Source organism: Salmo salar, chromosome 07, assembly GCF_965601325.2.
Source record: "Salmo salar chromosome 07, fSalSal1, whole genome shotgun sequence".
NCBI lineage: Eukaryota > Metazoa > Chordata > Actinopteri > Salmoniformes > Salmonidae > Salmo > Salmo salar.
The window spans coordinates 29425501-29443042 of record NC_138297.1 but is presented as its reverse complement, the minus strand read 5'-3'; the positions used below and the strand labels follow the sequence as shown (position 1 = coordinate 29443042).

The 17542-nt window shown below is 41.6% G+C and overlaps 1 protein-coding gene and 1 long non-coding RNA gene across 6 annotated transcripts; both read right to left on the bottom strand.

The window, feature by feature from the left end:
* Window positions 1-598: 598 nt before the first annotated feature.
* Window positions 599-3754, bottom strand: LOC123743764 (uncharacterized). 2 transcript variants are annotated; one of them, XR_006770601.2, is made up of 4 exons: window positions 3232-3754; window positions 2477-2652; window positions 1756-2344; window positions 599-1621 (listed from the first exon to the last, which is right to left on the bottom strand). It is a non-coding gene; the product is annotated as an uncharacterized LOC123743764 (long non-coding RNA). The 2 variants fall into 2 exon arrangements; XR_006770600.2 differs by having other exon boundaries at window positions 1756-2652.
* Window positions 3755-4869: 1115 nt separating this feature from the next.
* LOC106608985 (uncharacterized) lies at window positions 4870-15347 on the bottom strand. 4 transcript variants are annotated; one of them, XM_082977531.1, is made up of 37 exons: window positions 15184-15347; window positions 14898-14966; window positions 14160-14225; window positions 13441-13521; window positions 13299-13352; window positions 12162-13133; window positions 12000-12065; window positions 11823-11879; window positions 11593-11646; window positions 11423-11482; window positions 11213-11248; window positions 11016-11087; window positions 10865-10915; window positions 10731-10790; window positions 10575-10631; window positions 10401-10496; window positions 10256-10306; window positions 10112-10177; window positions 9916-10017; window positions 9693-9755; window positions 9524-9589; window positions 9371-9427; window positions 9191-9250; window positions 9036-9095; window positions 8796-8894; window positions 8654-8704; window positions 8478-8540; window positions 8269-8367; window positions 8117-8176; window positions 7888-7953; window positions 7686-7790; window positions 7504-7551; window positions 7336-7416; window positions 6782-6853; window positions 6617-6656; window positions 6443-6500; window positions 4870-6296 (listed from the first exon to the last, which is right to left on the bottom strand). In XM_082977531.1, the coding sequence occupies exons 1-37, from the start codon at window positions 15184-15186 to the stop codon at window positions 5546-5548; spliced, it is 3972 nt and encodes a 1323-aa protein (XP_082833657.1). In that variant the 5' UTR covers window positions 15187-15347; the 3' UTR covers window positions 4870-5545. The 4 variants fall into 4 exon arrangements, with proteins under 4 accessions (XP_082833657.1, XP_082833659.1, XP_082833656.1 ...); XM_082977533.1 differs by having other exon boundaries at window positions 8796-8897; window positions 11623-11646; XM_082977530.1 differs by having other exon boundaries at window positions 8796-8897; window positions 15184-15346.
* Between the last annotated feature and the right edge of the window lie 2195 nt (window positions 15348-17542).

The following is a 17542-nucleotide window of genomic DNA, read 5'->3' as shown; positions in this document are numbered from 1 at the left end:
AAAGCCAGCTAGGTGGAGTCTGTGTGTGTTCTTCTGTTTGTACCACCGCATGGTAAAACAACGCACAAATTGGAAATATTGAATGCATGCGGTTCACAGAACACACCGTAACGTTCCGGACTGCTCCATTGACAATGAATTACTTCCCCAGGATGCAAAGAGTTTGATGCATCTGGTGGACATGAGGCTTGAGCCCAGAGCATGCTGGAGTGGGGACCTGCATTCCACCACCGGATTGTGGATCTTGATTAGAGGGGAGGGGAAATCTGCAGGCACAAAGCACAACCACTGGAAACATGAAAGAAATGTTGTCTGCAAGTACATTATTCAGGACTAAGACGACTGTGCTCTAGCTTGCTCTATATGTGCACCTCGGGAGACAGTTGGATGATATTTGCTATTTAACGCAACACAATCACAACAGCAACCACGGCTTGGTACAGATGTAGCTTGGTAACATCAGGTGTACTCCGGGAACTGTAGTCATCTTATTACAGCAAACCACAAAGGTGTTTTTTGATTTTGTTCAGTTTTTTTGTTGTTGAAGACTGATCACATCAAATAAAAAAAGACAACAGTTCATCAGACTTTGGTAAAAGCTACATTATGTTTTTAGGTCACAATACATTTCCTTAAACTGAAACTAAAGCACTTAGAAAATGTATAGAGCAAGAGTGTAACGATGCTGTATCTGGTGTGTGATCACCGTCCTGACCTGTCCCCACTAACTGAGTTGACCCTGCCTCTTAAGTGCATTGAAGTGCCAGTGCATCAGTAGATACATGGATGAAATGTTGCTTTTCATTTGCACTCAAATGGTTTGAGATGTTTCCTCTACCTAGTAGAGACAGTTTGGTATGGAAAGACAATGCCGTCTCAGTCTATAGTACAAGATGGTCTGGAGTATTATACACACACATAATTGTGTTATTCAAAGGCTGTCCCATTCCTAGGAAATCTGGGCAGCAAAGTTTTACAAACAATAGCATTACTTGTTGAGTCAGACGAGCATAATTTCATGTATAACTTTCTTAGAAATGTATGGGTTGATCACATCAGAGCCAAAGCAAAGTAGCAGTTACTGTAATTCTCACCAAAGGATAAAGTGATTAACCGATATTAAGCATGAGAGACATACAAGACATTAAATAATAAATTGTATTTATGCACACCAACTGACATAAGTGTAACTTGCGATTGCCATATCAACAGAGTTGATCGGAATTTGTTTCAATTCAGAATCAAAACAAAATCAGTAGACAGTAAAAACTATCACAAAATAAAAAACTAAACATCCATAAAAGCATTCATACTTGATCAGTACTCTAGATCTCGAGGGCCACCACTGTACATACTAGTGACTGCCAACCAGAATAGTATTGTCCTCACTAAAGTGCCTGTGAGAGGAAGCTATTAGACTATTGAGACACAGCCATAGTGTGTGTCCTCAAGGTGAAAAGGTGTTGAATCGGCGGGAGGCGACCCCCGTGAGGTCCTTGCAGGTGAACATGATAATGTCACTCGGTTTTTATAGTCACAGGAACTGCAAGAAGTCAGCCATCATGGCGCGGAGATCCGAGTGCTGCTGCAGGTATGAGGCATACTCCGCCTTCAACACCTCCTGCAACACCATGTGTAACACACAAGTCAGGTCATGTTGGAAACTTAGGGGTTAGTGGTTTGAGAGTAAGGGGCTAGGCCAGGGTTAGAGTAGGGGGTAATGGGTAAGGTGTAGGGATATACTTAATATGTCACCTTTCTGGCCAGGAAATTGGAGTGCATCTGCATATCCTCAACACACCAGATGCATCTTCTCAAAGCCCGGCTTATCATCCCTCACCTTTGACACACATACACCCAAACATGTAAATATTGGAACACTCCTAATAGTGTAATGTAGCAGTAGTGCCAACACTGAGGGAGGTTGATTAACCTGAGCCGCGGTGCACCAATCTATGGCCCTTGACATTAACGGGCAAAAGCGGTGAGGGAGGAGCTTTTCAAAAGTGTTTTTATCAAAAGCAATCACTTTTGCATGTGAAAACAAAGAATCCTAGTCATTACTCCGTGTGCTTAACCTTTGTCACTTTTGTTATGAGCCGACTTCGCAGTCAGCCAGAGTGTGGCGCCTGGCTTACACCCTGGAGGCACCACACCCGGGAGGCAGCCCGGTTCCAAATAGAATGCAATACATTTTTAGCCGGTGCAAAACACGCCTACACAGGCACCGGGCGAGATTAATCGAATCCCCTCACTGCCAAGTGGCTGCAATGTTCTCCACTGAGTCCACTGTCCTCTCCACACCAAACATCCACAGTGTCTCCAGATTCCATTGACATGTAGGCTATTTGGAAAGAGAAAGAGAAAACAGTGAACACAGACTTAGAAAGTCCAACACTCAGACTCTCCCTCATCTCAAACTTCCTCCACCACCTGTCTCTCGACTTCCTCCCCTTCCTCCTCCCTCCTGTCTTACTAGTGATGACTATACCACAGGAAGTGCTGTTGATAGCTCCATGGCTGTGTGCGTACAGCAGTATGCTCCCCGCAACTGGTCCTCGCCACAGTCACCTTGAACTCTCCCAGCTCTCCACTCCTCTCAGACACAGAAAGTCTTCAAACACACACTGCAGTGCTGCACCTCCACAGTCCCTACTCAGAGCACACACACACACTCAATTCAAGTAGCTATTAAACAAACACACCCTCACATGACTAGCTAGTAGCCTACAAGGAAATAGGCTGTGTATAAATGGTTAGCTATCTTTTTCAGAGACACACAATAGCAAGTAGCAGTGATTATTAACTAGTTAGGTAACGCTACTTTAACGTTACCCTACTGATGACACACAAACCCTTACTAGCATTGGCTGGATAGCAAGTAGCAAGTCTACCGGTACATTAACGTTACAGTAGCGTTTAGCTAGTTAACTAAGATAAACATCACTAACGTTTGTTACCACAGCTACAAAGTCATAAACCCTGTCTATTTCCACAATTTCTCTTCTTAAAAACAGATTTTAACCCAATCTTAACCGCACTGCTAACTTTATCCAGTGTAACGAGTGGAAACTGTTAGCTAGCTAACTTATTCTCTTTTTAGTTAATTTATGTGCACAGCCACTAGGTTAAAGTTAGCTGGCTAGATTACCAAGTCACTCAACTAACTAGCTAGCTTGACTAGCCTCAAACAGTTGTGATGATTTGGCCACAAACACAAATGACATTCACCTGAGGCTGTGTGATATGAGATCACTGAGAGGAGGTCCTGCAATGAGGGTCATGGCTAGAATGGATCCGGCTAACCCTAACCCTTTTCCTAACAACCTAATTATCCTAACCTGCTGTATAAATTCTCCTAACCGGCTATGAAAGTTCTCCTAACCTGCTAAGTAAAGTCAAATCTGTTAATTTCACAAAAGCTGGATCCCTTCTATTCATGAGGACCCTGGACGAGAGTGCATGAATGATTTTCATTGTTTTTCCTTCTGTGTGTGCATGTCACACAAGCTCGTCCATGTAATAGCATGAATATAAAACGTTAATAACTTCGGCTGAGTGAAGGAAAAAAAATCTGCCTCAAAGACAATTCATGGAAAAATGAAATGGATATTTTTGGCACAAATGTGATAACGAAAGTGTATTTTTGAAAATGGACTTACTATGGGGACATCTATGGGAATTGTCTTTCTGGGCTCAGCGTTAGTTAAACTGCAGTACTGCCAGTCTCCTCTGTGTACATGAGATGGCCTGCTTCCCAACTGAAACCCTGAGGGCATGACCTGACCAAGGGCCAGGGTTCCGGTCTGGAAGCACGCTTTTGACTGCACCTAGAGTATTGCTTCGGTACTGCAGTTTAACTGACTCACAGCCAAGAAAGACAATTCCCATTGACAGCCCCAAAATATAATTCAAATCTGAAAATTCCTAATAAGACACTTTAATCATCAACTTTGTGCACAAAACATCCATTACATCATTCAAATTGTCACCGAGGCAGATTTGTTTTCCATCACTCACAACTGAAGATATTAACATTTTATATTCCTGCTCTGAGGTCATGACCCCAGTGGAAGTGCTGGTTGGCTTGTTTAGCTGTCCACATGCTCAGAGTTCCGGGAGCATGTTTGCTCAATACTGCAGTTTGTCCAGTGCGCACTGAGCGCTAATGCGCAGGTGGAATAATCCCAGTCAGAAAAATGGTGTATACTAACGTGAGCAGATTAAATTGAAACAAAGGTTGGCTATCTCGTGAGAGTAGATGGAGCGAGATGGATTTTGGGCGACATTATGCAAATGTCCTCATCGATTAAACATTTGCTCTCAATACAGTTCCGTTTCCAAAACTAGAATGTGTTACAGAGTGGACTAAATTCTGTAGATTTGACCCTTTGTCAAAGAAAATTAAAAAAAAAGCGTTGTTTTGGAATGCAAGGGCAAATTGATATATTGCACACGCACACTTCAGAGTATGCGTTCCCCAACAGAAATATGCAAATACATGCCAGTAGGACCTCGCTAGCTCATGCTTGGCTCTGCCACCCTCCTTGTTCTGCCCACTATGATTAATTTGTTCCCATTGGAAACGTCTGTCGGTTAGTTATACACATATTTTGTCTAGTTCTTATTATACCTCAGTGCACCCGGTTCACTCCCATGAGTCAGCCGGTTCCAAATGAAATGCAGCAACTTTCAGCCGGTGCAAAACACGCCTACACGGACGCCTGGGCGAGATTAATCGAACACTCATTAGTTACACTCCGAGTTGGGTATTTCCAATTTGATGAAAAAGACACGAGGATAAAATACTGACATTTACATCAGTAACAATCAAGGTTGAAATGTTCAAAGTGAAAAGTTTACAACCAGTTCAAATGCATAATTATCTTTATTAACACAATTCCAATAGCAGCCTCATTACGCTATTAGTTATCATCAACATTGCACATTTCATTTGGTTACAGGATAAATAACCTATTTATTAAATGTTGAAATATATACTCTGTTTTAAAAGAATAGCTAGAGTAGATCCATGGCTACATGATATATCACATGAACAATAACAAAGGAAATAACTTGAAAATATGCTTTACAAAGCAACAATCAGTGGCGAAAAACAAAATCTCTAAATCCAGTGTCATGAGTTGTCAGGTGATTTTCTGTGTGCCTAAAAAACAGCGCTGAATGTGTAGCCTAAGCTAGTTATAAACACGTATTCAAGATCTTAGGCCTACTACTTCACAATCCAGTAAAGTCATACATAAAAGTTCTTTGTAAGTAAAAGCTTATTATGCTGCATAGTTGTCCAAATTGCAGAATGCAATCAGAGTTTGTAACTTCATTTATTACCAGGCAAATGTTCAGTTTCTCCTTTTCGTTTAAAGAGGAACAGGAAAGTTGGGAAAATCCTTGTTAGGTTTATGTAAAAAAAAAAAAAAATCTAAAAGATCTTGAAAACAAACAAACTCCCACAAAACTCAGTTTGGACGGTAGAGGGGGGGCGTGAGTTGCATAAGACACGTTGCATTGTGGGAGTTGAACTGTTTCATATATTTCCATTAGCATCCTGCAGCTCCTCCCTGATAGCATTCAGCTCCACCAGGCTCTCGTGCAGCACCTGAGCTACCTGCCTAATCTTAAACACCACCTCTTTCTTAAACCCTTTCTTTAGCTCACGAGAGTCCTTGGTGAAATATTTATCCATTCCTTTGAAGAGGCCCCTGAGGGCCACAGCAGCTCCTTCTGTTACCTCTGTGGCCCTCAACACAGGTCTATCCACTAGGCTGACCATTTGAACGGCCCTGCGGACCTCCCAGTCTCCAGAGTAGTGCTGGGTTCCTCTCCGGAGGAGAGGATGCCCCCTGAGTCTATACAGCCCCTGGCACACGAACCTCAAGATCTTCACCAACTCCTCCATTCTCGCCTCATAATCCTCCAGAACCACCTCCACTTTCTTCCTGTCCTGCATGTTGTTCACGTTGTCCGAGATGGTTGCCGAGGCCGACGTGATCCCGCCGGCCGCCGCCACTCCGACGCCCACAGCCGTGATGATGAGCGAGGCGCCGAAGGTGAAGGGGGCGAGGGCCAGGCCGACGATGGCCGCACCTCCCCCGACGGCGGCGGTGGTGCCGCCGGTGATGTTGCCGATCTTGGCCTTCTTATGGAAGGAGGTGATGTCGTCGGCGAGGGCATAGAGCTTGATGACGTACTGCCAGAGGACCTCGGCACGCTCCGTGAACACCTTGTTGAAGACACTCAGGCCGCGGTGCACCTTCTCCGCCAGTAGGGTGAATGACCTTAAGGGGGAGGGGGGAGAGAGAGACAGAAGGACATGGCAAGAGGGAGAGGAGCGAGAGGGAGGCAGAGAGAACAAGTATTCAAACAGCAATGTTTCACGAGAATGACTACTGATTACGTTGTTATCAGCACACAGACGACATACCTAGTCTCATCGTCCTTCACCGTCTTGTCTTCATCATCTGAAGGCAGCTCATCCCATTCTGAGACAAGACAATTCCCAGATTACAAATTGGGTGTGTGAACACATGCTTGTGCATGCATACGTGCTTGTGAGTGCATGCACATGTGTATGTGTACGCACGTGTGTATGACTCACGTTCCACAGTGTTCCACCACTCCATCAAGCTGTCAGTGTCCTGTGAGACAGAGGAACACTGATATCTTTGGACATTGCTTTCACACAGTCACATTTTCAAACTGTTACCATTGAAATAGGGCAGAAGGTGATTTGTGAGCGATATTTGACTCTTCAAATACTGACCCCCTCTTCCTCCTCCTCATCCTCCAGACCTTCTGCAAGCTGTTCGTCAATCTGAGCAGAACGCCACTCAGCCTGCGAGAGAGAGAAGAGGGGACAATGTGAGAAAGAAGTGAGAGAGGGAGTAGGAGAGATTATTGTTGGTTAAGTTTGAATCTATTTGCTGTGCATACCTTACTATCCTTATAAAGGGATAATCTGCACTGCCTTTTATAAGAACCATGGCCTTTGCCAGCTTTCCCTCCCTCTGAGGCATATTTCTCTTGAGGAGTTAAAATCCCTCTTACAGTATGCAGCAGATCCGGTTCAGTTACATGACTGAAGGGAATGTGCCACTCAATTTGTCCTAAGCAGTGAAATGATAGAAAAGGGAGACAGAACCCAGCCAGGCCCATACCATAGTTGTCAACAACGTGGGTGTGTGGCTTTTTTAACTCTATTATGTCAGTCATACAAAACCGATCAAGACAACTACCCATGGTTTTCAGTCGTTTCAGGTCTGTCTCCAATATAGGACAATGAGTCAGCACAAATGTACATGTTGGATGTGTGTGTACCTCTGCAGCCTCTGAAAAGTAGTAGTCACTAGATGTAGCTCCTGGTGGGTACTCGGTCATCCTTCCATCTCTCGCTTTAGTCTGAGTGAGTGAGTGAGTGAGTGAGAGAGAAACCAACACAAACATCAGTAAACATATGGCAGTAACACCACCCACACACACAATTACCTTAGTTTCTTTGCGATGCTTATGAGGGGCTTTAAATTTGAATGATTTCTGTAGAGGAAAGTTGGGATATAGATAAACAGCAGGTTAAAAAAAATAATATATATATATGAAAAAAATACAAAAAAAATAAATACATTCACACAGTAAATGAAGAAAGGATGTTTATAAAGTAGTAGTAGTACTGGTTTGCAGTCTTCTATATCATCCTGTCCATAATCATCTCCGTTCCCTCCTGCTGAGAAGAGATCTGACCTCCTCCGAGAAGTGTCATCATCCAGAAAGCCCTCCTGGAAAACATACCACAGGAATGTCAACACTCTTCCGCTGACAAAATGTAAAGTACGCACAAAAGATGTAGCTTCGGACCAATAGAAATGCCCTCACATGGGATGCTCGTCGAGGTGTGTAGCGCTCTGAACCAATCTGTGACTTTTCATATAGAAATGTTTCCTAGAATAAAGGAATGAAAATACACAGACTTGTTTTAAAACTAATACAGATGTTCTTTATAGGCCAATAATGGCAATGTAAATCTGTTAAAAGAGAAATATAAAATTGACACATTCTCTAATAAACAGACAATACACTCAAGAGGGCCTACACAAACAATTACCTGGATTTGGTTTGACTTGCGCCGACTTGCAAGTTGGTTCTTAAATTTCGATGGTTTCTTCTGTTAAAGAGAGAGGACATTTAGAGCATGAGTGGGATCCATCCAAAGTTTAAGAGGAGAAAGTTCTACTGTATAAAGGAAAAGAGAAGTACCGGTTTCCAGTCTTCCATCTCATTCTGTTCATCTTCTATCTGTCCAGCATAGAAGAGATCTGCTCCCTTCTGAGGCACATCACTGTCCAGAAAGCCCTCCTGGACAAAAACAAGAGACATGTGTTGAGTCCCAACTTCTAAAGTATCTAACTTGTAAATAGACAGTGCATCCAGATCTGCTCACATGGAAAACATAATAATTTGAGAACCTCTGATCTCCTTTGTGGGGAGTACTGTTGTGTACCACTAGTCCGAGAATTCTCCTCAGCACTCTGTAAGAATGAAAAATAATGCACTAACATTCACAACTTGATCATCTTGTTTGACAAAGAAAAACGGTCTTATCCAAAAATATAAACAAAGCACAACCACACAGAAACCTTACCCCAGATTTCCGACGATTCATATGAAGGACTTTTAATTTGAATGGTTTCTTCTGTAGAAGACAGTGTTTACAATGTTTATCATGTCATTAGGTTAAATAAAATGCAGATAGAGAAAGTGAGGGATATGAAAGAGAGAAGTACCGGTTTGCAGTCTTCCATCACATTCTGTTGATATTCTTCTACCTCTCCTGCTGAGGAGAAACCTGCCCCCTTCTGAGGTAAGTAATCATCCAAAAAGCTCTGCTGAAAGAAAAACATTGTTTTATTTAAACATTTATACTGTCATGTTATATTTTCTTTGTACATTGAACAGCATAGACTAATTAGAGTTGGCACAAATACAAACTACACAGACAATTACGACACAGACACACATCCAACCTTGGGGTGTGACTGCGGGGTGTAGCTTTTCACTTCGTCTGTTTCCTCAAAAATATTAACCTACAAAAGAATAAACAAATGTTGAAACACTAAAATATGACTGTACATACAGTAGTACTGTGTACATAGAGTACACGCATAGAAACTCACAGTACCTTGGACTCCTTGCGGGGTGTATAACCATGGGCACCTTTAAATTCATCAAGAGGTTTCTCCTAAGAAACACATAATTACTACAAACACTCATCATTACTGCATATGGGCAAATGAAAAAGTGTATAGAAACTAATATATTGTGTTTGTCACAAGCATTTCTACACACAGTATATACATACATGAATCATCTTTGAACCTCTACGAGGTGTGTATCCATGAGCGCCTGTTGGTTCATCCTGGGAATTCAACAAAACATTCTTGGCATTATATCAGTTTTTGCATGAACACAAAGGCATGTGCATTTAGCCTACTGTACACGTTTCCCTCCTTACCTTTTCGAGGCAGATTGCGAACCCTCTGTGAGGCACAAACTTAATTTTGACACGTTTACTTTTTTTCTGTTCAGAAAAACAGATAAAAGTTTGATAATTTTTTTAATAAATTTTTCATACGAAATAGTTGTCAACTTCCTAAAAGTGTTAAGCATGAGACAAAACATACAAATCCACCCATCCCATCACGTTCCTCTGCCTCCTCTTCAGAGTTCTCATCCAAACCCACGGCCTGTTAAACGACAAACCATATGTGGTGTTCCACAGGGACCAGTGTAAAGACCAACTTTTGTCAGCACAACATTTATACAATAAAATCTGCTTTGGTTTTGATGAGTAGTTTTTCATAATAAAAAAAAACACTAGAAATATATATATAAGAAGATAGGTACCTGTTTGGAGTATTCCATCCCATTATGTTCTTCATCTTCATTCTCCCCTGGAGATATGAATCCTTCTTCCTTCTGAGGAAAGTCATCATCTAGCAAGCCCTCCTGGAAAACACACCACAGGAATATGTCAACACAGATTTTGTACACCAATATATGGCTCTTTTTGTTTACAAACACACAGATAAGAAAATTATACATTCGCTCTATGTTGAGGCAAATGTAGGCCTGAAGCTTTCTCAAGATGGTCAGCTGAAAATCGATCCTAAAAAAAAATAGAAAAAATTAAAAGTTATTCCAACAAATGTTAAATTATTTTAAACACCCCTTCCCTAAATTATACCTTAGATCCTCTGCGATGCACAAGGGGCATCTTGAATTTGAATGATTTCTTCTGTTAAGGGGAAAGAAGTTCAAAAATGTACAATACAAAATGAATGAAAGTTACACAATCAGTCTTTCAAAACTAACTGGTTAAAAAGAAATACCGGCTTGCCGTGCTCCATGTAATTCTCCTTATCTTCGTAATCTGCAGAGAAGACATCTACCCCTTTCTTTGCGAAGTCTTCATCCAAAAAGCCCTCCTGGACAACACGTTAAAGTAATTAATACTGTATTAAACATCTTAATTCATTACAATCGTTACACAGGAACACACTCACCTTTGACCGCCAACGGAGACTATTGCTCTCTCCATCCTTGGATTCAGAAAATCTCTCCTAAACCAAAAAATGACATTAAACATCGACAATAAGCATTTCCATATAGCTACCTACACAATCATACATACAATTAATCAAAGATAACACAGTCCTCACCTTTGATCCTCGACGTAGTGTGCCGCTGTCACGATCCTTCAGGTCTTCAGAATATTTATCCTATAGAATAAAAACATGTTTATTGACTACAGCAGCAGAACATATCTACATAATTCATCAAAAGTTTGACTTACCTTTGACCCTCTTCTGGAAAGAAAGGATACCTTGAACGTCCTCCCCCTTTTCTGAAATAAAAAAGGAAAATGTGTAAAAAGTTTAAAACAAATGATATAAATGTAGAAACAGAAACTTAAATACAGAAAAAATACAGAGTGTAAGACATACAGTTTTGGCATGTTTTCCGGCATCATTCTCTTCTAGTTCTTCTACACTCCCCCCATCAGAGTCTGCTGCCCCCTGAGATAGGAGAGAGTGAGAGCAGATGTGCGAGGAACAGAAATAGCATCCACAGTCACTCCTTCAGTATCAATTGACCATCACTAAGCACACATTTTAGAAAAACTGTGATGTGATGACTTTACCTTCATTGACTCCCTCCTAAGCCTCAGCTTGCCAGACTGATGAGGGAAAAAAGATAATCAAACAATTAATTATCTTTTAGGCTAGTCAATGTAAAATAGATTAATGTTAAATAAAATACAGTAATATAGGTAGGAGTGTGGCAAGGAGTTGATCATTTAATGCAAACAATGAAAATGTAGAAAAAGCCATTAAATTAGTATGTTTCTTACAGGTTTCCAGTCAGGATTGAGCTCAGGACTGTTTTCAGGCCAATCCTCCACACATCTCTCCTGTTTTGGGTTTAACAAAGTAAACCCAGTTCAGTACATACGTCAATAAGAGAGTCAAAGATAAAAGTTCAACATTCATTCTGTCCAAGTGGTGCCCCTCTAGTACATACCTGGCCAGTCAAAAGAATGTTCTCAAATACCTCCACTTCCTCGAATTTGTTGTCCTGTAAAACCAGAATGTTATTCTCAGATCAACAGAGAGAGAGATAACATGTTCATATACGACACCGTCTTGTCTACTGAAAGTTGTAGAAAAGTTCTGTCATTTATAGGCTGTTCAACTGATTGTGGTAGGAATGGACTTAGAGTATGTATAGACTTACTTGGCACAGAAACTTACCTGAGCTGTGTTCTTCGTTTGAGGAGCTGGTTTAGGATCTGGTCGCTCAGCTTCGGTCTAAAGACATAGCAGAAACCCAATGAGATACAAGTGAATCACAGACAGACATTACAATAATTGGTATGCTTACATACATGGAGGAAGAGGGACAAATAAAAATGGTGGTGGTGTCCTTACACGACTTGGTAACTCAGGCTGTCTTTTTCGAGGAGCTGGTTTGGGAGGGCTGTTGGAGGTCTTCACCTGAGAGGTCACAACATGTCATTCTTTGCAATGATGGAAAGAGAGGTCACACGGATATCAAAGACTGTACGAAGACCTGAGGGAAAAAATACTTACCTGGGGGGAACTATTGAAAGCCTGCGTTGGGGACAGGGATCTGGAATGGAGGGTACCATGTTTCAAGGCAGTAGGGGTGGGTTGGAGAACATGTTTGGTTCCGTGAGGGGTCATCAGGAAAATATCATACTGTTCATCAGAGGGTGTTGTAAGGTTGAAATCCTGCGTGTTGGAGAGTGATGCATTGAAGAGCTCAGCAGTCTTCTCAAAATCTGACCCTGAGAAGATGTCTGTTTTCTGCCCTGATGAAGTCTGGAATAAAGGTGTGGACTGTTTGACTGTAGAGTCAGTACTGAAAGAAGCACTCTGAAAGATGTCATTGGGCGAGGAATGGAAAATGTCCCATGTCCTGGAAGGCAGGGGCTGAAAGATGTCTGCTGTCACATTGGAGGGGGGAATTTGGAAAGGGTCATTTGACCTAGTAGGCGTGGCTTGAATGAGATTGGGAGTGTCAGAAGGAGTGGATTGGAAGGGGTCCTTTTGAATGGACAATGGGGCTCGGAAAAGGTCATCTCCCTTGGTGGGTAGAGTTTGGAATAGGTCCTCTCCCTTGGTGGGAGGAGCATTGAATAGGTAATCTCCCTTGGTTGGAGGAGCTTGGAATGGGTCTGGTGTTTTTGAAGGCGGAGTTTTGAATAGGTCCTGTTGGTTCGAAGGAGTTGTCCAAAGCTCCAGTCTTTCAGAAGTTGTGACAAATAAAGGACTATGGCTCAGATTTGGTGTGTTTTGAGTTAGGGTCGTTGTTTTGAAGAGATCCGGTGACCGTCTTTCAGACATAGTTTTGAAAATATACGTCTGCTGGTCAGATGGTGTTGTCTGAAGGTTGTTTTCTGTCTGTTTGTCAGGTTTGATGTCCTCTGGTGTGCTCTGAACCTCAGGCGGAGGAGCAAAGATGGTGGCTAATCTCTGCTGACGTAGAACCTCTGAATCCTGATTGTTAGTGTCCACGTCAATAGTCACACTGCTCGATTCCTGTGGGTTAAAAAGACCAACACCAGAACTCATCATGTAAGCAAATGAACACATAAGTCAAACAAAACAGTCATTATCAATAGTATTGCACATATGTGCCATACCACCATACAAATAGTAGGTTAGAGATCTGGTGAAAATGCAATGTCACTGATAAAGACTTACTTTCATATAAGAGTAGAATGGATTCTCTTTTGACAAGCTACGATTGATTCCATTCTGAGAGAGAGAGAGAGCGAGATTAAAGTGTAAAAAAGGGGGTAACAAATAAATGGAAATTGATTAAACATTTACCATTAACAGTTACCCCATAATGCAGTCTAACCTGCTTCAGGTGAGTGCCATTAATGGAGGAATCTCTGGATTCTGAAGTGGAGGGGATAGGAGTCTGAAAGAGAATGTTTCAAAAAGAGTGTTATGATATCCCTTCTTATGAGCTTGTGTCGCCCCCCCCAGCCTCCAGTATCTATGCTGCAATAGACCATGTGCTGGAGGGCTAGGGTCAGTCTGTTATATCTGGTGTAATTCTCCTCTCCTATCTAGTGTCCTGTGTGAATTTAAGTATGCTCCCTCTAATTCTCTCTCTCTCTCCCTCCCAGAGGACCTGAGCCCTAGGAACATGCCTCAGGACTACCTGGCCTGATGACTCCTGACTGTCCCCAGTCCACCTGGTCGTGCTGCTGTTCCAGTTTCAACTGTTCTGCCTGCGGCTATGGAACCCTGACCTGTTCACCGGATGTGCTACCATTGTCCCGGACCTGCTGTTGTACTGTGTTTTTTTCTCTCTCATCTCCACCCGACACAGCCAGAAGGACTGGCCAGCCCTCAGAGCCTGGTTCCTCTCTAGATTTATTCCTAGTTTCCTGCCTTTCCAGGGAGTTTTTCTTAGCCACTGTGCTTCTGCATTGCTTGCTGTTTGCTGGGATTTTAGGCTGGGTTTCTGTATAAGCACTTTGTGACATCTGCTGATGTAAACAGTGCTTTATAAATACATTTGATTTGAGATTGTGTGTCAGTGTTGTTTACCCTGTATTGTTTGCGGAAGGGACTTTGGGAGACTCTCCTCAGCATCCCCTGTAGTCTCATGATGCTCTGAAAGAATTTAAAAACAAATATTAAATATAACTCCATGAATTAATTCCTATAGGTAATGCTTTCTTGCTTGTCTATACTCTAAGTGTATACAGTGCTTGCTTGTGTACCGTGTCTATAGTGGATAATTAACCTTGTGTTGTGTACAAAAATGGTCAGCAAAACTACACCAGACAACCTAAGAAGAAGCTGTCCAAATTGTACATCCTGATAGTATCAGGAGGTGGGTTGATTTCTCAGACTGTTTCGCAATATTCTTAAAGGGTGATAGAGTTCATAGGTATCAAGAATACCTGACATCACAAGCAACATCATTTCCCAATCAACTGCCCTGGAAGAAAGTCAGACAATGCCATGCCAACACAGTTCCTGAACTACAGCTAATGAGATTAAAAAGCGCACTCTATATAATAAGTATTCACATACTGTAGGGCCTACTACTGTACCTTGTGGGTAACAACCTGACAACATACTTTGTACAGTAAATTCAACGTTTAAAATATGCCTAGTCAAGAAGCTTTATTTTAGGGCACAAGAGGTGAGAGGAGTTCAACTGAGGTATTGAACAAACGCATCTCAAGGCTAAGTTCATCTTTAGAACCATGATATGGTTCTACCGATAAACTTCGCTTCATTATGCTTTTGGGAAACCTGGCCCAGATTCTTACTCACCGGTCTTCTCTCCCCCAAAAACTCCTCCACCGGCTCACTCTGTGCCTCTTCCCTCTCCTCCTCCTTATCCTGACAGAGAAAGAAGTACAAATCAAAACAATGGAGTTTGATCTTCTTGTAAGAAAAGTAAAGTGTTGGACGTTCAACTCTTATTGAACTGAAATCATCTTTTAGAATTATTCAAGAGTTTAAAGAGTTGTGATTTAACGCAAACGCACGTGTCCGTAATAATTCCATGGTAGGCCTATCAATTATCATGGAAACATTTAAATTAGTTTGATCTCACCATGGTTGTTGCGATGATATCCGACCCAGCAAGCTACTGTCTGCACTAAACGAAAGTTTGTACTGAAATGAACTCGCTAGTTGCCAAACTAGTATTTCCAACCGCGCGACTTGGCAAGCGGTCCGCGCTGCATGTACTGGTGATTGGATGATTGATGGACAGAATACGTAGGCGTGTTTGATTTCCCTCCCCTTCCTCTTTTCATCCAAGCGATAAAATGCGACCCGACCAGTTGTCCTCGCCACAAGGAGAATGTGCAGTCAATGACTCGCACGGGTGTGTTACATAGGTAAAAAGAAACATAGGTGAAAGAAACATTTGTTCCTATTTATATACCTGTTAGCTAGTAGGCCTAAAACTACAGGTGGCTTGTAAATGTGTGTGTGCATCCGTCTGTACGTCTCTCCACCTGTCTGTAATGGTCCCTATTTCTAGGAGGAGGATGGAGAGGGGGGGGGGGGGGGGGGGTCAAAAGTATGTTCATTTGAAATGGAGTCAGTGATTTAAATTGATGTTGGATGGATTTGTAGATAAATGTTGTTCTCTCTCTGTGTGTGTGTGCGCGCGCGTGCGTGCGTGCCTGTATCATTTCTCAGAGAGAGAGTGTGTGTGCGCGCGCGCGCGTGCGTGCCTGTATCATTTCTCAGAGAGAGAGAGTGTGTGTGTGTGTGTGTGTGTGTGTGTGGCGTGTGTGTGTGCGTGCGTGCCTGTATCATTTCTCAATGAAACCTGTTTAGGGCAGTATTCATAATGTCATTACATCATTGAATTCTAGCTCTATCTCTGCAAATATGCAATTATCTTTATGTATTGCAAATAACTTGGGTGAAGTAAAATGTAATTTGCATTGCAATGTGAAGTCACATCATTTGGTTCTCTACATAAAGTACCACTTTTATATTACAGTATATTAGCCCAGATGACATTTTCTACGCATGAGCTTAGCTAGCCAACGTCACCATGACATCGCCTACAAGTGTGACTGGGGATTTCTATTGGAGAAGCATCATAATACTGTACAGTCAAAAAACGGTGCGTTCAAAAACGGCCCAGTGCAGTGAAAAACGTGGTTTCCTGATTTTTTAAATATATATTTCCACACTATGAGGTTAGAATAATAATTTGAAAATTATGATAATGCCCTTTTAGTGTAAGAGCTCTTTGAAAAGATTGTCTGAAATGTCTGCCTGTTTTGGTGGGATGGAGCAGTACATTAGTTAATAAACCAATGAGAAAGTAAGTTCCAGAACTCTGTCAATAACAGCTAGTTTTCAGTTTTCCCCTCCCCACTCAGACCACTGCCAGACAGTCCAAGCAAAATCCTTGCTTGAGAAATTGTTCTTCGCTAAAAATGTTGTTTATTTTAGATTTTCTGTTGTTGTTGAAAATCCCAATAAGGTACTTAATTGTTACCCAGTAATGAGATAATAATAATGGCTGCATTGGAACTTTAATCCAGACAGATTTAGTTTAAATTGTCTCAAAATATTTATTAAGCAATATGCATGTTGTTAATTCATGTCAGTGTCACAAAACTTGGAGAAGAGAACAATATTAGTGTTTTTCATAACCAAAACGGGACATTTCAAATGTCTTGTTTATGTTATAAATCTGTGTGATTTAAGTTTGTGCCTGGTTTGTGGTATGCAGTATGCAGTATGCCCAAGCTAAACTGTTTTTGTTTTTGTCATTTTAATAGGGAGATGCTACAATATTATGCTTTATTTCATTTTGCTATGCCAATACATTTGGGGCATCCTAATCCAAATGCGATATAACAAGTACTTTGTGTTCTTTAAGGATAACAGTTGAGTCAGTGTCTTGTGTCTTCCTCTGACCTGAAAATTCAACTCTATCAAAGTGCCAAGGTCTCATCATTTTGGGCTTCTTTGAAGGTAAGACCAATCTAAGATCATTATATTAAATTCATATGAGAATTATGAACATTGATTAAATGTATTTAATGTGTTAAATGAAATGTACTTGTAAATTGTAGGTGTCTGTCATATACAATACGATTCAATACCATAGCACTGCCTGGACTTTGATAAATGACATTGGCACTTGGATTGGAACCGGTGCCATGGTCAGATGACATGAAAATAGAGCTCTTTGGCCACGCACACCAGTGGTGGGTTTGGTGTTGAAAAAAATAAGCATACTGTACGCAGAAAAGTACCTCATAACTACAGTAAAATATGGTGATGGATCTTTAATGTTATGGGGCTATTTTGCTTCCACTGGTCCTGGGGCCCTTGTTAAGGTCAACGGCATGAACTTTACCAAGTACCAGGACATTTTAGCCAAATCAAGGATCTGGAAAGATTCTGTATGGCAGAATGGTCTAAGATCCCTCCCA

Excerpts from the sequence above, each read along its gene's own strand:
- LOC106608985 (XM_082977530.1), bottom strand. Across the intron at positions 13,522-14,159 it reads CCTTCCGCAAACAATACAGG|ACTCCTATCCCCTCCACTTC; the intron begins GTAAACAACACT and ends ATTCTCTTTCAG. Across the intron at positions 13,353-13,440 it reads AGGTTAGACTGCATTATGGG|AATGGAATCAATCGTAGCTT; the intron begins GTAACTGTTAAT and ends TCTCTCTCTCAG.